Consider the following 20,670-nt stretch of genomic DNA (forward strand, 5'->3'; position numbering starts at 1 on the left):
CGGCCGATTTTTCCTGCGTTTATATTTTTGCGCCTTGGACATCACTTAGCCCTATAACCAGCTCCGAAGAAAAACAATACTTCAGTATCACCACATTCGACATTCAAACTGCAAGATATTTTTCACCCCGCACTCCGATTGCCCCTCGCTTCATCCGAGCTGAATTACAAAGATGACGATCCTCGACATCGACAAGGACCTCCCAACTCTGTTCCAGCAGCAGGCGCACGCGACTCCAGACGCGATTGCGCTAGAGGATCACACCACAAAATATACATATGGCGAGCTCAACAAGGAGGTTGAGTCGCTGGCAAATCGTCTCCGACTCTACGGAGTGAGCCGAGACACGCTGGTAGGCGTATTGCTACCACGAAGTGCCAATTATGTGATCGCCTGTCTGGCTGCCCTTCGTGCTGGAGGTGCATTTCTGGTCCTCGAACTCGCATATCCGCCCGGTCTGCTGGCTGATGTGATTGACGATGCAAAGCCCGCTGTGGTCATCACTGACCGGGCCGAGGCCCCCAAAATTAAGGCCCAATGCCCGCTGATTGCTCTCGATGAACCAATATCTGAGCTGAACGGACATGCTAAAGAAGCTGCTCCTTTCCCTGCTCAGAATGATCTTGACCGACTGGCTTTCGTTTCTTACTCTTCTGGAACTACCGGCAAGCCCAAGGGAATTGCAAACCCCCAGCGTGCTCCTGTTCTCTCTTATAATTTGAGATTTGCTGTGCAGGACCTGCAGCCCGGCGATCGAGTTGCCTGCAATGTTTTCTTTATTTGGGAAATGCTTCGCCCGCTACTACGAGGTGCCACAGTTGTTGCTGTGCCCGACGATGTCAGTTATGACCCAGCTGCGCTGGTCGACTTACTTGCGTCGAAGAAGATTACCGAAACACTCATGACCCCGACTCTTTTGGCGACTGTTCTCTCACGTTATCCCCACATTGCCACTCGTCTGCCTGATTTACGAACTCTCTGGCTGAATGGCGAGGTTGTTTCGACCGATCTGGCCCGCCGATCAATCAAAGCTCTCCCCAATACCCGCCTGCTCAACTGCTATAGTGCTTGTGAAACACACGAAATCGCCTGTGGAGATATTCGCGATATCATCGATCCCGAGTCCATCTATTGCCCCGTTGGCCCTCCGCTGGACCCTGCTCATACTTATATTGTCGACGAAAACGGTGAAGACGTCGGCGTGGGAACTGCAGGTGAACTCCTCGTCGGAGGCGACCTGTTGGCTCGGGAATACCTCAATCTCCCCGAGACAACAGCGAAAGCCTTCACCCCTAATACGTTCGATTCCACCCCGGGCGCTCGCATGTATAGGACTGGTGATCTGGCACGCCTGCTACCATCTGGTCTCCTGGAAATCACCGGTCGCGTTGGTGCTATGATCAAGCTTCGCGGATATTCCGTCGTCCCGGCAAAGGTCGAGAGCGATATTTGCCAATATATGGCTGTGAGTCACTGTGCAGTCACTGCCCATGGCGAAGGTCTCGAGAAGCAATTGGTTGCATACATCGTTCCCGACGAAGCTTCCGAAGATCGCCCGGCAGTCGAAATCAACGAGTCTGGCCACAGCCCAGCTGCTCGTCGCATTCTTGAGCCTTATCTCGCCCATTACATGATCCCCGCCCTGTGGGTTGAATTGAAGGACCTTCCAACCAATGGTGTTTCTGGCAAGGTTGATCTGAAGAGCCTTCCCCCTCCTCGCAGTTCCAGTCCTAGCGGCAGCGAGAAGACGCTGGACAAGGACCCGATTAGTATCGGAGATATCGCAGCCATCTGGGCAAATGTTCTGAAGACCTCGAAGTCGCTTCTTAAGCCAGAGGACAACTTCTTTGACCTTGGTGGTCACTCTTTGTCGCTGGCCGACCTGTCATCTCGACTCACTAGACACTTTGGCTTCCGCGTGCCCATTCCTCGTCTCGCCGAAGATACCACTCTCGCTGCCCATCTAGAGACCGTGCGTGCTGTCAGAGATGGACATACTGCACAGGTTCAAGCGGAGCTCCCAGCTTTCCTGCTCGCTGATTCTACCCTGGACGACGACATCAAGCCTGTTGAAAACACAAAGATCAAGTCTATTGCATCGGCCGATACCGTTCTGCTGACTGGTGTTACTGGCTTCTTGGGAGCGTTCCTTTTGAATGATCTGCTGGAGAACACATCAGCTAAGATTATTTGTCTTGTGCGATTCACTGATCCCGAAGATGACGACCAGGCTGGCGGTGTTGCCCGAATCCGACGCAACCTTCTTGATTTGGGGCTTTGGAAAGATACTATCATGGAACGTGTCGAGGTTCTTCCTGGAAATCTTTCTCGACCCCAGTTTGGTCTCTCGCCAGAGGCGTATGAGGATGTTGTTGGCCGAATCCAAGTCATCGTGCATGCGGCTGCCACTGTCAACCTTGTCTATCCCTACGCTGCTCTCCGGGCTGCCAACGTCGGTGGAACTCGAGAGGTTCTTCGTCTGGCTTCCAAGGCTGGCGCGACCGTACAGTATGTTTCGACAAATGGTGTTCTACCCCCGTCTGAGGAGAATGGTTGGCCCGAGAGCACCATGCTGGATGTCGCGGATGTTCCCACCAAGCTGCTCGATGGATACGGTCAAACCAAGTGGGTTGCTGAACAGTTGGTCCTGAAGGCTGGTCAGCGAGGACTTCCTGTGAAGATCCACCGATGCGGTACTATCAGCGGTCACAGTCTGACCGGCTCTGCCAACGCTTGGGATCTTTTGACTGCTCTCCTCGTCGAGTCTATCCGACTGGGATTTGCCCCTAACGTCGAGGGATGGCGCGCCGAGATGACCCCTGTTGATTTCGTTAGCAAGTCCATCATTCACCTTGCGACTCAAACCGACTCTGTGGTGGACCAAACGGTCTTCCACCTGGGTGATCCCCGTCCAGTCAACACCGCCTCCGTCTTTGAAAACTTGAAGGAGCTTGGATACCCCACCGAGTCGCTTCCGTGGGACGAGTGGGTGGCTCTATGGTTCGAGAAGCGCGGATCAGCCAAGGGTGGTGATGGTTCTTTTACTGTCGACATTCTTCGCAGTGGTATGCCGACTGTCGAGTTCTTGCGCGGCATTGTCGTGCTCGATAATGCTTTGACCAGACCTTTCCGTGAGGTTGTTGAACGCCCCAAGGTGGATAGTATTCTTCTGGAAACGTATGCTCGCCACTGGTTTGCTCGTGGCTGGCTTCCTCGGCCTCCTTCTCGTCGGAATGCCCTTGGTCGCTCGGTGCAAGTCTCTACCAAGGGCCCCCTGAGTGGTAAGGTGGCTGTGGTGACTGGAGCCTCTTCGGGTATCGGCGCAGCGGTTGCGTCTGCGCTGGCCAAACAGGGCGCAGCAGTGGCTATTGGCGCCCGTCGTCTCGATGCGCTGGAGTCCGTGAAGGCCAAGGTCGAAGCACATGGTGTCAAATGTATCGCCCGATCAACAGATGTCACCAACAAGTCGCAGACTGAAGCTCTTGTCCAAGCGGCTACAGAAGAGCTAGGCGAGGTCGACATCCTTGTCGCATGCGCTGGTGTTATGTACTTCACGATGATGGCCAACACCCAGACTGATGAATGGGAGCGAACCGTCGACGTCAACTGCAAGGGTCTGCTCAACGCCATTGCTACTACTGTTCCAGGAATGCTGTCGCGCGGTCGCGGTCACGTCGTTGCTATCTCCTCCGATGCCGGACGTAAGGTCTTCCCTGGTCTGGGTGTTTACTCCGCCAGTAAGTTCTTCGTCGAGGCTACCCTCCAAGCTCTTCGTCTGGAGACTGCCGGTCAAGGCCTTCGTGTCACAAGTATTCAGCCCGGAAACACTTCCACCCCGTTGCTGAACATGTCCACCGATTCCGAAGCCGTGAAGAAGTTCGGCGAGCCGTCTGGTGCGAAGATTTTGGAACCTTCTGATATCGCCAACTCGATCATTCATGCTCTGTGCCAGCCGGAGTATGTCTCTGTCAACGAGATGTTGGTTGAGCCTCGCGATGAGCCTATTTGAGAATTTTGCTACATTACCTTAGATCTATATACCTTGTTCTGCTCGAGTCTTAAGTAAATTTAATCTTTGCGTTCTATCATTACAAAATCTCAAGTTGTTCCTCATAGACTTATACTGTGCCGAATACAGCACTAGCTAGGCCGGGAGGTAGTTCGCACTGTCCGGGCGTGCTAAAAAACTGCTTGACCTTAACTGTTTTCGCTCGAGCCCCGGTGCTCATCATCGCCTACAATCTGCGAGTATCTCGCGATAGAACGGACGACCTATTAAGAATTAGTCATATAATACCAGCAGCAGGATTTCAAGTTCAGAGCCCTTACCTTTGTTAAGACGAAGCAACTCATTCTCGTACGGGCCCAGTTCCTCCTCCATTAAAAGTGTGTCTGGAGGCGCATCTTCTTTCTGTCCGTCATACATCCATCCCCAGCCCGACTCTTCTTTTTCATCTATCACTTCATCGACTTCGCCATAAGAATTGACAGTTTGTCTAGTTGATCGAACGACGTAGCGAATCCGGCGGAGCGACCACGGTCCCTTTTTAAGAAGCGCGCGACATTTGTATGGCCCCATGTCATCATATCCGAGCCCTTCCAACGAGAGACGAATGCGAACACTTCGATGGATTTTCTCATTTGTATCTCTCAGGAAGTACGGTGTCGCTTGTCCCGTATCGCGAGCGACGACATGATACATCCCAGGTGTGCGGGTCAATTTCCCTGCCAGACGGTATAATCCCGTTTCCGGCTGAACAATCTCGCCCAATGCCCAGGGACGAACTGGTCGGTGTTCGTCGTAAATTGAGGCGGACGCCCACTGTGTCACTCTCTTTCGTTCTGGGGAATCAGGTCGAGGCTTCGACTGTTGGCCACAATTGTAATAATAACGAACGCTCTCCTCAAATATCCGATCTATTGTATTTGACTCGAAGGCAACACCAATAGATGCGAGTTGGTCCATCATCCAGGCCATAGTGATATTTGCCATTTCTTGATCGGGAAGACCTCCACCGACATTGGAATGCGCTCCAGGGAACCAGACTTGTCGAAGGTCGGTACGGGATTTGGGCGGTCTTTCCCAGACTGCTGGAGAGAAGGAGGCGCGATCTTCATCAAGGGCGAGCGCCTGGAAGGCATATTCAATGTCGTTGGAGAGTGATGTGTCGTAGAATTTGCATGTAAGAGCTTGTCAGTGTTATTTGCGCTTGGTTAGAATAACAGGCCACTTATTCTTTTGTTGAGCGGGGTATATCAAGCTTGCTGGTGAGACTTATTTCAGGGATACCTATTTCATTCAAGTGAGAAGGCGGTTTCTGATCGATGGAAAGGTGCGCATACCTAGACTTCCTACCGTATCCCACACCGCAACGCAGCGGATTTTGATGCGATATCCATCTGGGTCATTAAGTCGTGTGAAGCCGCCCTTTGAAGACTATTAGTATAGTAAAGTTGATCTGAAGAGTTGGGCCTAAATACCTCTTCAAGGCGTTGTCGATATTCTTTACCTCTGTCAGGCGACTTTGGCTTGTTAGGAAATGGAACTGTGGGAAATTTGTCCTTATAATGGGTATTTCGCATGTTCTGAACATCCTTGAAGATCGGATAAAACACTTCCATTCCTTTGGAGTTGAGAAGACCGATCTCGGATATCATGCTCTGCTGTGATATTAGCTCAAATTCCGCTCTCATTGAGACGATCTACTTACTGCTACGGCACGCGCCGTAAAAGCACCGCGGGAAAATCCCATCAAGATGATCTCATCTCCAGGCTCATAATTTGCAGCGACAAAACTGTAAGCCTCTCGCATGTTCTAGGGATTTTGATTAGAGCCATTCAACCGTGGTAAAGAGTTAACACCACCGACTTCAGAAACCCCGGCTCCAAACACTCCACCGGCTATACTATCAGCGATTCCACCAGTACTACCAACACCGGGTTGATAGTACGAGATTTGACACGTTCCATCCCGGTCGCGGTTTCTGAGTGAGCGGTAAACACGAGTCACGTTCGATGGAACCTGGAGCGTCGCGTTTGGCTGGTCAAGGGTGGGCCGGTTGTAGCCTTTGTCACTATTCACCCAAGTTCCATCCAGACAGAGAATGATACGTTTCCATGGCACAGGCATCGTGCACGATGGCCCGGCAGCAGATCATAGAAAGGGCCAACTTGAACTTGATGTCAGCCCCACGTTGAAAGCAAACAGGCTCTGGAGAAAGATGAGTGGGTCGTAATTGAATGACCTAAGCGGGTACGTAAATATAAACGACGATTCGCTCGCTGGGACTCCGAGACTAGTTCGTACTAGTACATACAGACCAGGGCCCAGTTCCAAAGCGGCACAAGTTCATGCATGCTTCACAGCCGGCTTACGGTTCACGTGTCTATGCCCTGGCTGACGAGGCGCGCCAATCAGCAAGCATCAGTATAGACCGTATATGCATGTGAGATACATTTAAGGCCCAGCCTTCCAATCCAATCCGGAGTCCTTCAAATTGGCTTCGAAAGTTTCAAAGAAGTGGAAGAGTTCATGATAGAAGTCATTTTGTTGGTTCGACTGCTTTTCTCAAGAGACACCAAAGAACTATCGCGTAACTCTGAATGTTTATGGGGCTACCTTGGTCACTCCATCTAGAAAAACGCTCGCACAAACGCTCCAGTACTAAACAGTCAATAACCCCGAGAAAATAAAGCCAGTATCGATCGCTTCTTACGAGTACCTGCGATATTCAATGGAGTCTGTCTTTGCATGTTTTCCTGCCATGGGCTCAGGCTAAGACCAATAAATATTTCAGTCAATCTAGCATCGTCACCATCCAGAACCCCGTTGTGCAGATTCTCCGGGTACTTTACCAGGCGCAACGGGGACGACAACATAGTCATCCGATTTGTCGCTGGTATATATGCCGTGGCGACTTCAGCAAGGAACTTTCAGTGATTCTTTATGTGGATAATTCCGGAATTGGCGTAAGCTGACACTTTCTCGCGATATGAGTCAACTCAAAGAGACTCAGTTTGCCCATCGTGGGTGCGGAGTAACACGTCATGGTGTTGTGGGGGCCAGAAACAAAACAAATAGGCATTGCCAGCACTAAGACACAACATGGTACCTCACATTTGTGCGGATAGTGATCATATTTAGATCTAGCTAGCGGTGTTGTGGTTTGACCATCGGAACGTGGAGCGAAGAAGCCATGGATGGAAGATCCATGGAAGGAAGGGAGCCTACTAGGCACCAAGGCATCAAGGCATTCGGATATCAAGGCACTAAGGCACTAAGGCGTCCAACCCTGGATTTGTTAACTAGTGTATAACTACTCCATAGTTGTTAGTATACAAACCATAATTTCTAAGCAACCTCAAATATGTATGACACCCTGACGTAAAGCAACCCCCAAACCAGCTTCTCAAATAGCTCCAACTCGGCAAATGTCCGGATGGCAGAAAGGAGTAACTTGAAATTTACTCGACTCGAGCGCAACACGCAATCGGCGCATGGATGTCGTGATCCTCGGTCCACCAAACACCTTCAAATCAACAAATTCACCCCTCGAATAACTCCGTTTGCTTTCCTCCCATAGGCTCTAATTGCTGCAGAAACTCTGTTTGAATTTCGATATAACGTGTTCTGTCCTAAATAGTATCTGTCAACGCAAATCCCCGAGCGGTAGTACTCGCCCAGTCCCCGCAAGATATTACTTACCACAGATGAAATAGACTCGCCCCTCTCCACTGCAAGTTTTCTGTCCCCTGGGACCTAGTGTGGGGTCCATGGCGTGCATTGCTGCGGCTTGTCTTCTCCACATAGTCTCTTCTTAAATGGATAGAAAAGTGGGAAGGGATGTGGATTGGGGCCACATGGCTGATGGTTATAAGGACTTGTCCTGATCCAGTTGTAGTCGACGTCGTGTCCCAGCAGAATTTTTGACGACCGGCCATAGTTAGGAAAATCAGCGATCCGGTAGCATTTTTCCTTCTTTTTGAAAACAAAAGTTGCCAATCCGAAGTGAAAACCACGGCCTGTCTATATGGCTGAATTGGAGAAGAATGTCGGGGCGGCTACCACCTCGCCGCCCATCTCGTCGATAGCCTCTGAGGATCATGATAAAAATTATGCCTTTTATCGTCAGAATCGCGGACTTGATTATACGCCTGAAGAAGAGAAGAGAACCCTTAGGAAGATTGATTTGCAGTTGATTCCGCTCTTATTTGTGATTTATATGATTCAGGTGAGTTCTATTGATGCCTTGCCCTGTATTGCTAGACTGGTTGTGTCGACGTGACTTCTCCTAGTACCTGGATAAAAACAGCATCAACTTTGCTTCTGTATATGGATTGAAACAAGGGACCGGCCTGACGGGGCAAGACTATTCGTGGTTAAGTACGTTGCATTCTACCCGTTTTGTTCAGCATCTCCTCGCATATTGTGCTAACTACTAACTTACTAGGTTCTATTTTCTACTTTGGCTATCTCATCGCCCAATGGCCTGCTGGTCTGGCCCTACAAAAACTTCCGGTCGGGAAGTTCCTCGGATACACAACACTAGGTATAAATTCGAAACCTCGAGCTCCATCACATGTGCCAGATACTGATTGCTATATCTTTCGTCTACCAGTATGGGGTGGTCTCCTCATGACAACGCCCGCCTGTTATAATTTCGCCGGAATCGCAGTGAATCGATTCTTACTCGGCTTCGTCGAAGCTGTTGTGAATCCAGGCTTCGTTCTGTTGATGAGTATGTGGTATACTGCCGAGGAGCAGCCTCTTAGGTTGGAGGCTTACTACTGCACCAATGGTATCGCGACAATGTTTGGAGGGTGAGCTCCTCTTATTTCTCATCTAGACAAGATATCTGTGCTAATAAGGGATAGATTGATTGGCTACGCTGTTGGTCACATTACCGCCGGTCTTCCGAAGTGGATGTACGTCTTTCTCATCTTCGGCGCCTTCTCACTTGTCACGGGTGTCTTTGCACTATGGCTCCTCCCGGACCTGCCATCCACAGCCAAATTTCTTACCGAGAAGGAGAGGGCTATTGCTGTTGAGCGTGTAGCAATCAATCGCCAGGGAGTGAAGAATCAACAATTCAAATGGTATCAGGTCTGGCAAGCAGCAAGAGACCCCAAGACTTGGCTCTTGTTTATTATGGCTATCGGGGCACAAGTGCCAAACTCGGCTTTGACAAGTGTATGTTTCTATTCCTTCCATTATTCATAACGACTACGACCCTAGGATTCTCAGAGCAGATACTCTAACAAAACTTACAGTTTACATCCATCATCGTCGGCTCCTTCGGTTTTGATACACTGGGCACCCAATATCTTCAGATCCCAGGTGGTGCGGTCCAATTCTTGACCTTGCTTTTCGGAGGCTATATTGCGACCAAATTCAACGGGAAATTCCACTCGCGAAACGCCTGTATGATCGTTGCCAATTTGACCTGCATTCTCGGCGCGGGTTTATTGGTCGGTTTACCCGACTCGAATAAATGGGGCCGTCTCGTTGCGCTTTGGTTATGTTATTTTCAGGGTCTGGGCTTCAGTATGAGCTTGACCATTGTCAGCTCTAATATTGCTGGATACACCAAGAAACAGGTTACCGGCGCTTTGCTTTTTACTGGATACTGCGTTGGTAATATCATCGGGCCACAGACATTTAAGGACAGTGAGGCCCCTGGGTACCACAGTGCCTATATTGCGTGAGTGGTTCATTATTTACCTGGTGAGATTTGGTTCCAAGGTTTACTAATTCCGGAGCAGTATGCTTGTCGGTTATATTGTCAAACTGACCGCGATTATTGCTCTGTACTTGTATATGTATCTTGAGAATAAGAAGCGGGACCGTGAGGCGGTTGATAATTTTGAATCTGACGCGGATGGAGTTGAAAATGGAATGCTGGTAAGTCTTTCGCTCGGAGACTTGATCACAACGATAGCCGGCTGACTTTCCCATTATAGGATCAAACGGAGATTGATAACAAGGAATTCCGATACGTGTTATAACATCAAGATGTTTGCGCCCACTTCACAAATAAACTAGTATATTGCCGTTGTTAATATTAGAAGAATGCATAGCATTGAATTGGTTTTTCTACAATCTCAATATCTGAATTATGCCCAGGTGGTACAACAATCAGGTCGGATTTCGGACTTTGAATGCCCAATACGGATCTCAACAGAGGACCTTCTGAATGACCTCGGGAGAGTTTGAAAAGAAGCGAACGGAGCCGAAATCTAGCTCTGCGAGCCAAGTCCATCACTAACCGAATATTTCGGGGTCAGGAGCTTTCAATTATAGCTTGAGCAATCTTCTCGGCAAGCATATCTGGCGATTGTTAGAGTTACCACTATATCCAAATCCAAAAGGGGGGATGGGGGGGGGGGGGACCTTACAAACTGTAGACTGGGGATGGCCGGGAGGTAGGAATGGGAAGGCGCTAGCATCAACAACTCGCAAGCCCTCGACTCCATACACACGAGCCTGCGAATCGACCACAGCCATTTCGTCACCGGAGGTTCCCATTTTGCAAGTGCAGCCGGCATGCCACAGGGTCATCATATTATCCTTGATAAATTCGAGAATTCTCTCATCTGACTGGACATCTTCGCCTGGATAATATTCCTTGCCAATAACTACTGGGGCCATTGCATCACTCCGGAAAGCTTCCCGGATCCGCTTAAATATAGCAATGGCAACTTCTTGGTCGGCAGTATCACCAAGCCAGTTGGGATTAATTATGGGCAAATCCGATGTATCGCTTGACCTCAATGTCACGTTGCCTCTGGAAAGCGGTGCGACCAGTACTCCGAGCATCGAGGCGTACTGATATCCATCCTTGGGCTGATCTTGCAAAAGGTTGGAAATGTTACCCATATATCCGGCCCCAGAAATGTACTATAAAAGCGTTAGCGAATCTTTCATTGACTTGGCCTTTCGTCTCTCATTTCTTACCTCGGCCTCGGGCCAGTCATTGGAGAATTGTGATAATGCACTCTGGGTTGCCTTGGAAAACGTCGACCGTAGCGATTGAGGAATCTTCTCCCATGCCAGGTAGTCGGATACTGGATTGGTGATGGGGCCGGTCTTCATCAGGATGCCACTCATAACTTTGCCCGCCGCATAGAGGAGGTTGTTCGCGAACTCGGTCAGGGTGGAGACCTGGACTCGATACGAAGGGGCGAAAAACGGGTGATCCCAGAGATTCTGACCAACTCCGGGTAATTCAGCAACGATTTCAATTTCGTGCTCATTCAGGATATCGGCCGGTCCAACGCCGGAGACCATGAGAAGTTGAGGTGACTGGAAAGCACCCGCGGAGAGGATAACCTCCTTTGACGCCGAAAGAGTAACAGTGTTTCCCAGTAATCCCTTGACCTGAACGCCAGTTGCTTTCTTATTCTTATTGAACACGACCTTCTTCGCGAGAGTATTTGTGTAAGTTGTTAGACTAGATGGGGTGATCTTTGAGAGGAAGGATTCCTCGGAGCTGCTGCGTATTTCGCTTGCAGGGTCGATTGTCGAAGAGCAATATTGCCCTCCCATCAATGAGCCTTGGTTGAAGTCATCGACCTCTTTGATCCCAATGGCTTGCATGCCCAGGTTCATCCAGGATGAGAATGGCTGAGCATAGTTGGCATAGGAAACTTCCAAGGGCCCACCGTTTATGTTAAATGCGTCGGCATTGTACTTGGCAGTCGCATTGGAAGCTCGAAGTTTATCATTCGGTGGGGTGAAGTGGACACTCTTCTTATAGTATGGAAGGGTCTCATCGAAGGTATAGCTGGTATCATTGACTGCATCGGCCCATTGCTGCATAGATTCGACGGTTGGGCTACATAAGACCGTGGTCAGGATTGAACAGAATGAAGATAGTTGATGAGAGGACGTACCGTTGATAGATCATGAAATTGAGGGCAGATCTTGAAGTTGTCAGTATTGATCCAATTCAAAATCGCGGTTATTTTGAGACCCACGATCCCCCAAGGCATTTTCCTCGTGCATAGTGAATGGAGCGCCCATTAGCGCCCGGCTGATCTTTCGTAACGAATCCCCAATCCACAGCAAAGGATGTATCAGGATCCGATCCGACCGGAAGCACATCAGCCGCAGGAACCGCTGCTAAAGACTGTACCTCGTAATGACCTCCAGCTTCCACCAGTGCGACCTTGAACGAATTTTGCGCCAGTCGCGTCGCGATTGCATTTCCGCCTGTACCACCACCAACAACCACGTAATCGAATGTACCGTCCGCAAGGGGACTCAACTGAGAGGATCGTCGCTGGGACGCGTCGGCGTTCTCACCGCTCGCCTGGAGCGCGAGATAAATAAGGAGTGGATGGAATAGCATCTTGACGACAGCTATCCGATAAACGAATGTCGAACGATCTATTCCATCATCATCATTGTAGTTAGCATAGTGTATAGTCGTGAGTAGACTGGGCCAATCGATCGCGGGTCGTACCAAGGAAAGATGGGGCAATTGGGCCCGTGTACACGGCTAAGCGAACCTTAGGAATCGAGTTTCAAAAGAACGACTGATCGATCTATCTGGGCTATCTGACTCTTTAAGGATTCACGCAAATTGCATTCCTCGGCCCCCAATGCAGGGGCTTCTTTTGCGGAAGGACCACAATCAATATTCTGGCAGCCTCGAAATGTGTCTCTCAATTTTAGGACAAGCAAATATAATAATCATGCATGACTGGGCCCACTTTGGATAACTACAGCGGCGATCTTACGGGTACAGAAACCGGCCATTGGCCTGTGGGGTTAGGGGGGGTTCCTGTCTATCCGTACCTGGCATCCAAAATATAGCAAAGTCCGATTTTCAAGTGATTTAAAAAATCCCTGTGCCTTATTTAGTTTAACGATTTGACTCATGACAGTGGATGATGTGCTAATCAGACTGCGCAGGCGTTATGAGCCGGGACTTGTTTCTGAGTTACTTTTGAAACTGTTCATGGGTGGGACTCGCGTGTGCGAGATTGCTTCACTCATTAATTAGTTTAAGATCCGTCGTTTCATGTACATAATAGCCGATGCTATTGTTCGCCGCTTGGACTTTGAAAAAAACTAGAATCTCTAAAATCCGACCGACAACTAAAAGATGAAGAATTACCCCACTACTGCTGCCATGTATAGGGGAATAAAATGATTCCCAATTACTAGGAATGGTAGGTAAAGAGTGGTGATATTCACATATGTGGTGCAATCGAGTGTTATCTAGCTGATGTTCCCTGACGGGCAGCTCGGTTCATCTTCTAGTTCAAGCGCAGCCGGACTCGTTGCTGCTCGCTTCCAAGGGAGTAGAAAGTCCGACACGATCAATCGTCTGGGTGTAGACGACTCCGCCGTTCTCTCGGTCTTCGTGGACAACCAGATCCTTGCGCTTTGTGTCTACGAGGAGGCGAACCAGATCAGGTCGCATGTAATGACCGCCCTATCCCCAACTAGTCAGCTTTCGACCTCATCTGGAGAATATCTTGAGAACTTACGAAATCGGCCAGAGACTTTGTCAGGTGAATCTCATCGAGATCAATCTAGAAAAATGAATGTTAGCTTTAGGTTATACCGAATATTGGAGACCACTCAGGCTGACTTACATCAACATAGAGAAGACCCTGGAAGTCCTTCGACGGGTGCGGTACAAGGTTCTGTCCATCGGGGCCGAAAATACGCCCATTTCCGTTATAAATGTTGGGATCCTCCAGTTCCTTGCCAGGAGGGGTGTTGACCTTGATTCCCTCAGCGGTGATAGTCTGCCAAGGAGCGAGGGTGAAGGAACCGGTCTCGATCGCATACGCGGGCGTAACGAGCTGGGCCGTCTTTCGTCAGTCATCAGATCAAATGCTCACGTTGGCAAGCACATTTGGGGCTCTTACATCCGCATTTGCCTCCGCAACGTTGGTGTACGGGTCAGGGTACTTGAGGGTCTCCTTTCCTGGGTACAAAGGCCAGGCTGCGATGTGGACCTGCTCTCCAAGAGATGCAGCGTACGCCTTCATGAATGGGTTCATGTTCTCCCAACAGTTCAAGTGTCCCACGCGGCCGATTTCAGTGTCCATGACCGATTCCGTGGTGTCACCCGTTCCATCGCCAAACACAAGACGCTCGACGTGAGTAGCGCGGATCTTGCGTCGATGATTGATGACCTCTCCAGCCGGGTTGATCATAATCTGGGTGGTATACAGACTGGCAAGATCGACCTCGGAGTAGCCAAGGGAGACGTAGATCTTGTTGGCGCGCGCAGCTTCGCGAATGCGGCGCATTTCATCGGAGTTGGAAGGGAGACTGTTCTCTCGGTACTTCTTGAGCAGTGGAAGACTCTCCTGGTAGTTAACCTTCCAGGCCCAGTATGGGTAGCCGGGAATCCCTGAATGATTTTATCAGTGATTCATCCTGTATTTTAGCTCGCGTGCACTTACATAGCTCCGGGAAGGCGATCAGCTTGCAGCCGGCCTTTCCTGCTTCATCGATCCAGTGGATTGTTCGTCGAACGGATTCCTCTAGGTCAAACCAGCCCGGCTCGGCGTTGACTGCTGCGGCCTTGTACTTCTTGAGAACGGGAGTCATGGTGAAGGTAGAGGTTGGTAAAGGTGTAGTCTGAGGTAGATTGAATAGATGAAAGTCGAATGATGGTTTTTCCCTTCGGACGACGAAGGGGCTTTTATATTATCTCACTGAGGTCACCACATCTCGTTTCAAGTTGAAGTCTGCCGATTACGCATACCGATTCTTCCGTGTCATCCGATGCAGAGAGGGAATTCTCTTAATCCTGAATAACCGCTGAAGCTCCAGACTTCTGTCTCACACGATATGGCTGGCCCCCGTACAGCTTCGGGCAGTCAGAATCGGGATTTGCTTTAGTTGCAGAGACCTGTCATACATAGTGTTGGCTCCACGGTGACGTGCTGCAGAAGATCAACCGCAGTGGAGTGATTACGCGGGGTCTGCAAGACCCCGAAGCGATCTATTCTGCGTTCTCTATCTATAATCAGACCACGCGGCACGGTTTATCTTAGTCGCCAGGAACAATTAGTAGCCCAAATCCCGACCAACCCCCGTACCTATCCGAAATCCTGGGACGACACCTGGGCACACTTCATTTACGGGATTCGTTGAGACAATTCCAGAAATTGCTGTACATTATCGTGATCAAATTTTCTATTCGGGATTTGAATCTGCAGCAAATCATGCCATGTATAACATTCACCGTTTCAGGTGACACAGCCTGTTATCACTGCTCAGGCGACTCAGCAGATCCAGCAGATCCCGGCAAAGCCCGCACGTTGGATTGAGATTGTACCTCTCAGTACTATCCAATGATCCTCGGTTCTCAGTAGCGGTACCTAAACCCAGGAGTTTTCCAGTCTGTGGTATCTTCAAAGTCGTTTGATACCAGTTGAACCTGGTTTATCATGCCCACAACATCCTTCGAGTTATGATCGCTATCCACAATCTTGCCACCTCCGATGGCGCCTGCATTTCCAGCACTTCCCTCGAATCCTTCTTCCTGCGCACGACGTTTATTTATCCATTGCAGGTAAAATCTCAGGCTTGAAGCCAGCAAAACCACCAACGCATAGCAGATCATGATAGTGCGAAAGGCCGTGTTGTAAGTGGGTGCCTCGCTACTCAAAAAGAATTGAGGACCAGAAATGTTCCCGGTGCAATATCCCAGAAAGACCATTGCGGTAACTGTCATCTTCTTGGTGACTCCGCGATAATTGGCCTGAACCAAAGACATCGCAAGTGGCATCGCGGCCGGCCCAGTCGATAAGAGAAAATATCCAAACAATTGCACTCCAAGCACTATGTGAGCTCGCGAGTAGATTATCGCGCTCCCCACGATACATGGAAGCACCACGGCCACAATGAGCAAGCAATTCAACTGACGGAAGCGGCCGGCAAGCCAACCCGTGCCGGTGATTGTTGCGACGGTGATGAGCGAGTAGGGTATTGTCAACAATGTTGACTGCAAATTCGTAAACCCGAAAGATACAAGCACAAGGTTTGCAAAGTTCTGCGTTCCGCCGTTGGGAATTTGGGTCAAAAGCGCCAGGCCAAAGATCAACCAAGTCTTAGGGTCTATCAAACACTCGCGAACTTGATCCCACCTCCAAGCTGTCTTCTCTGTTACTCCGGTTCCTGCGATAATGGCTCGGTTGATCGCGAATCGTCGCTCGTCCTCTTCAAGAAATTTCGCACTCGAAATTGAATCAGGGAGTAAGGTCCAGAGAGCGAATCCCCAGAGGAAAGTCCAAAGACCGAGTACAATGAACATCCACCTCCATGGTCCGACATGGTCGTTGACATGCCCGAGGCCATAGGCAAGCAAACTGGAAACGATCCCGCCAACGCTCTGGGAGTCATGAATCAGTCTCGATTTTCAACCCCAGATGCGGTTAAATAATGCTCACATTTCCGGAAAACCATAAGCCCGTTCGAGTGGGTATCTCATCACGGGTATACCATGTCGACGTGATAAACATGAAAGCGGGTGTAATAGTCGCTTCCGCGACTCCAAGCAAAAAGCGGACTGTCATTAGACCTCCAAAGTTGGTGCAAGTAGCAGTGAGAGCAACTACAGTGCCCCAGAGAAGCGTATTTCCTGTCAAATATTTTGCCGGCGGTAGACGGGCAATCAAAATCGTCGTTGGATATGCCCACGCCAGGTAGCCAAAGTAGAAGATTGACGACACCCAGCTATACTGTTGTCCCACCAGGCCCTATACGAAATCCGAATCAGTAAGTGGCACATTTAATTCACTTTTATGGTCTCACCGTATCTTCGGAAAGCCCAAAAACAGAAGCGCTCGATAAAATAGTCTTGTCCATGAAATTCAGCATATATGTGAGGAAAAGCAAAGGGATAAGCCGTCGATCAATCTTTCGCAGGACCCTCTTGGCGAATGCATGGTCTGTCGCATGCTCCACGGCAGCTTCGGCGGCAGCCGTACTAGACTCAGCCATATTGTTGGATAGCACGGTTGACCTCTCCGTTGAGAAGGAAAGAAGTATGGAGGAGAAACAACATATCTTCCAGCCACCGGCCGCCTCTTGTTTTGAGCTGCCTGACATAGCGCTCTTATCTTCCCCGCATATCTATTGGCTCGAGCCCCACTCCTGTTCGCTATCTTTCCAACGCCGATCATTGGACGATGCTGCAACAAGGAGACCCTAACTAAAGCTCTAAGGGTTAGCGAGTGCCACCTTGGTTAGGGGAAGCCGGAAACCTTTTAGCGGCCCCAGAGGAAGGGCTAATTAGTAATAGTCTTCGCAACGACCTTCCTAACGTTGCGGACCTCGGGAACCTGCCAATTCCAAGGTTTCAGGGATATATAACTCGTACTAGTACGGAGTAGTATCACAAAAACCCCTCTTTTAGTCATCGAATAGTAGAATAGGTATTAGTACCACCTGGGCAGGTTTTAGCCCGTCTTAAACCTTGTACCTCATCTGAAGTTAATCAGATACTAAATCGGCCAAGCTTTCTTCTATAATTCACACCTGGGCATTGTGGGTGACCATGGACGGACTTGTTATTTCCCCTTTCATCGCAAACCTGCCGAAAGTTGAACTTCATGTTCATATTGAAGGCACTTTGACGCCTTCTTTGCGCTGGGAATTAGCCCGGCGTAACAAAATTACACTACCGTACGAGAGTTTTGACGAACTTAAAGCCTCATACGCCGTGACTCTCAACCATCGTCCCGAGCTCAACGGTCGCCAGCCAGGAATTCCAACATTCTTGGAAGCTTATTTCGCCGGTTGCGAAGTATTGCGTACCGAGAATGACTTTTACGATCTTGCAATGGCTTATCTTAGCCGCTGTGCCACTATGAATGTTCGGTACGCAGAGCCTTTCTTCGATATTCAGGCACATACGCGTCGCGGTGTTTCCGCCACCGCAGTTCTTGATGGCTACTTGCGCGCCCAAAGAGACGCAGCAGCACAATTCAATGTGAAATCGCAGTGGATCATGTGCTTTTTACGTGACGAGCCGGTGGAAGATGGCCTAGCCGCATACCATGAGGCTAGGCCCTGGGCAGCCGGGACTGTTCAAGGTGGCAAGGGGCTTTTTCATGCCGTGGGACTGGCAAGCAATGCATATGAGAGACCTCCGATGCTATTCGAAGAAGGTTTCAATCTGGCACGAGCAGACGGTCTTCATATCACTATGCACTGCGACTTCGGACAAAAAGACACTCACGCCCATATGAACGAGGCTATATTTCAAGTATGCGAAGGCAAGGGGTCGGAGCGCATTGACCATGGACTTGACGCAGAGGACCGCGAAGAGCTTTGGCGCGGTTTACTTGAAAGAAAGATTGGGTTGACCTTATGCCCCCACGCCTATCATCGGAGAACACCCACTGAAGTTCTGTTTCCCAAGATTCGGAGACTCTTGGAAAAGGGAGTGAAATTCTGCATAAACAGTGATGATCCAACTTTAATGCATGACGTTTGGATCGAAGGAAACATGCAGAAGGTGTTTACTTACTGTGAATTTAACAAGGCGGAGATGGTAAAACTTGCGAGAAACGCGGTGGATATGTGTTGGGCCAGTGACGACGAAAAGGTTTCCATATACAGAGAGCTGGATGATATTTCTGTAGTATGATGAGAAACCGCTTCGAAATGAAGCCTTTTAAGATGGGAAAATCACATGAGCCCTTTTTTTAAAAAGGCCGAATTAGCCTGTAAACTATCTTACAAATCGCAAGGTACACATTGAAATCAACTCATCCCGTTTCTATCCTACCATGGCAAACCCTATAGTATATTGATTACCTTCCTATAGGTCACTCAAAGGTCACTGGAAAAATATGGAAATGATCAGATCATTTCCTACAGCAACTTCACGACTTTGTTTCAAATTCTGATTTTGCGCTACAAGTTGTAATTGTTTTTCTAGGATTTCACACTGCTAATCTCCTTTGTGAAACAAGGGCTTGTTGATCCGACCTAGGAGGTTACAGTTGCACGTATTTCACGATCTAGCCTATCATAGAACTCAACTTTCCCACACATTGTCAATGATCTTACTAAATATCCTCTGAATAGGATCCAATTTGCGGGTTTAAAGGCTCATTCCAGTGGATTATAGTGTTTCTCAAGTGATGATCTATCGGGTTCAAGCTGATTGTGTCACATCTTTCTTGATGAAATATTTCACATGCCACACTCGTTTCTTCCGAAGCTAACCTTCGGAAGATTGAGCATATTACCACGGTATCAACGCGTTCCGATGGTCGTAGTTTCAGACTAGACCTGCATCACTAAGAAAAATACAAATCCTTTCTGTAGCTTTATGTCTGAGCGATGTATATTGCGGGAAATTCATTTAAAGTGCTCACTCTCCACCCATCGGGCAAAATCTTCGCCAATACCTATAAAATTGGAAATACTACCCAAAAAATCACAAAACAAATAATGAAGCTCCACAAAGTATCCCAACTTTTGTCCTTTGCAGGTCTTCTGCTACCCTCTTTTTCCGCCCCCTCTCTTCTGACGGTGGGCGATGATACTATCAAAATAGCTGTGGGAAGCTTTAGTGGGGCGGCACTTCGGAGACTGGCAGATTATGCCAAGAACACAGAAGGATCTAGGACCGAAGTCACCGTTATATGTACCTTGAGCTCCTTTCATTTAGGACAAGTCTGCAGTAAGATTCTCCCGAGCCATGCGAATAAAAGTTACCCAGCTCCTGACAGGATCGAGTTTATCCAGGTGGAACTTCGTGTCAATTGGCCCCCGATGAGTTCCACTTTGTCTGCCCCTAGGGAATATTCATTTGGCCAAGATACTAGTATGGTAGCTTAAAGCTACAGCTTCAACAACATCCCTTGATAGTTCTGGCTGAAAGATGGTTATCTCAGAGGCTGATTAATTGTCGCGGATGAGTGTGAATATTAAGCTTGGTTAACGGTCACCTTGAGCTATGAGATGATTCATAAGGTCGCATTATCCATTCCTTTTAAATATCCCCTGGCCTGTGTGTCTCGACATTCATATACGTTTTCGCTCCATATCAATTTACGTTCATTCTATATGTCTGGTTCATATTAGCGTAGTTCTTATTCCCCTACCAGGAAGTGTTTAGTACATACGACAGGGCATTTTAGCACTGAAGCACCTCTTAGCTTGTGGATAAAGTTCATCAGATGTATTTCGATGGCAGGTGAAGCCCTATCAATTCAAAATCTGAGCTAACCTCCAGGGCTTACACAGATCGTTTTCGGAGGTGACTCCGCAGGAGGCCACCTTTCACTTAGTCTAATGGCTCATCTCCACCGCCACCGTCATCCAAGGAGGCTGTGGAGTATTTTTTCAACCTACAGCACCCAGTGAAAGGGTGTTTCCTTGTGTCACCGCTATTACGTTCAACTTCAATACACCATCCTATAAGAGGTGGCTTAGTGCCGACGGGAGTCTTATCTTGTTCATAACTCTCCATGGCACGATGAGATATCTACCGGAAACGGCTGAGCAATGGCTCTAGATGCCTCGGAAAGTTAGTGGGACAATCTCAAGGCTGTGTATCGTATAATTGTGACTGGTGGCTATGAAGAGGTCTTCGGCGGCCATGCTCAGCAGCTAGGCAAAATGCTAAAGAGAAGGAATAAGGGAGAGGTGGCGCTGTACATGGTGAACGAAACCCACG

The 20,670-nt window shown here is 49.0% G+C and overlaps 7 protein-coding genes across 7 annotated transcripts; 3 read left to right on the plus strand and 4 right to left on the minus strand.

The window, feature by feature from the left end:
* Window positions 1-172: 172 nt before the first annotated feature.
* N7481_003373 (non-ribosomal peptide synthetase) lies at window positions 173-4,009 on the plus strand (the record flags this gene model as incomplete). The annotated part of the gene is made up of 1 exon (XM_057262592.1): window positions 173-4,009. The coding sequence occupies one exon, from the start codon at window positions 173-175 to the stop codon at window positions 4,007-4,009; it is 3,837 nt and encodes a 1,278-aa protein (XP_057124253.1).
* A 219-nt stretch (window positions 4,010-4,228) lies between these two features.
* On the minus strand, window positions 4,229-6,131 carry N7481_003374 (T6SS phospholipase effector Tle1-like catalytic domain-containing protein; the record flags this gene model as incomplete). Its single annotated transcript, XM_057262593.1, has 6 exons — window positions 4,229-4,272; window positions 4,330-5,190; window positions 5,344-5,437; window positions 5,482-5,664; window positions 5,712-5,816; window positions 5,871-6,131. 6 exons carry the CDS (start codon window positions 6,129-6,131, stop codon window positions 4,229-4,231), a joined length of 1,548 nt encoding a protein of 515 aa, XP_057124254.1.
* Window positions 6,132-8,031: 1,900 nt separating this feature from the next.
* On the plus strand, window positions 8,032-10,006 carry N7481_003375 (putative MFS transporter; the record flags this gene model as incomplete). Its single annotated transcript, XM_057262594.1, has 8 exons — window positions 8,032-8,232; window positions 8,297-8,384; window positions 8,452-8,550; window positions 8,620-8,821; window positions 8,876-9,191; window positions 9,272-9,702; window positions 9,764-9,902; window positions 9,962-10,006. 8 exons carry the CDS (start codon window positions 8,032-8,034, stop codon window positions 10,004-10,006), a joined length of 1,521 nt encoding a protein of 506 aa, XP_057124255.1.
* Window positions 10,007-10,281: 275 nt separating this feature from the next.
* Window positions 10,282-12,351, minus strand: N7481_003376 (GMC family oxidoreductase; the record flags this gene model as incomplete). The annotated part of the gene is made up of 5 exons (XM_057262595.1): window positions 10,282-10,328; window positions 10,397-10,898; window positions 10,956-11,835; window positions 11,894-11,923; window positions 11,978-12,351. 5 exons carry the CDS (start codon window positions 12,349-12,351, stop codon window positions 10,282-10,284), a joined length of 1,833 nt encoding a protein of 610 aa, XP_057124256.1.
* A 918-nt stretch (window positions 12,352-13,269) lies between these two features.
* Window positions 13,270-14,576, minus strand: N7481_003377 (carbon-nitrogen hydrolase family protein; the record flags this gene model as incomplete). Its single annotated transcript, XM_057262596.1, has 5 exons — window positions 13,270-13,443; window positions 13,499-13,543; window positions 13,607-13,828; window positions 13,886-14,376; window positions 14,429-14,576. The coding sequence occupies 5 exons, from the start codon at window positions 14,574-14,576 to the stop codon at window positions 13,270-13,272; spliced, it is 1,080 nt and encodes a 359-aa protein (XP_057124257.1).
* Window positions 14,577-15,339: 763 nt separating this feature from the next.
* Window positions 15,340-16,976, minus strand: N7481_003378 (uncharacterized protein; the record flags this gene model as incomplete). Its single annotated transcript, XM_057262597.1, has 3 exons — window positions 15,340-16,365; window positions 16,424-16,732; window positions 16,788-16,976. The coding sequence occupies 3 exons, from the start codon at window positions 16,974-16,976 to the stop codon at window positions 15,340-15,342; spliced, it is 1,524 nt and encodes a 507-aa protein (XP_057124258.1).
* A 556-nt stretch (window positions 16,977-17,532) lies between these two features.
* On the plus strand, window positions 17,533-18,627 carry N7481_003379 (adenosine deaminase family protein; the record flags this gene model as incomplete). The annotated part of the gene is made up of 1 exon (XM_057262598.1): window positions 17,533-18,627. The coding sequence occupies one exon, from the start codon at window positions 17,533-17,535 to the stop codon at window positions 18,625-18,627; it is 1,095 nt and encodes a 364-aa protein (XP_057124259.1).
* Window positions 18,628-20,670: the final 2,043 nt, after the last annotated feature.

This window comes from Penicillium waksmanii (genome assembly GCF_028829765.1).
Source record: "Penicillium waksmanii strain IBT 27052 chromosome Unknown utg000004l:1.0-5674109.0:1.0-5678898.0, whole genome shotgun sequence".
Classification (NCBI taxonomy): domain Eukaryota; kingdom Fungi; phylum Ascomycota; class Eurotiomycetes; order Eurotiales; family Aspergillaceae; genus Penicillium; species Penicillium waksmanii.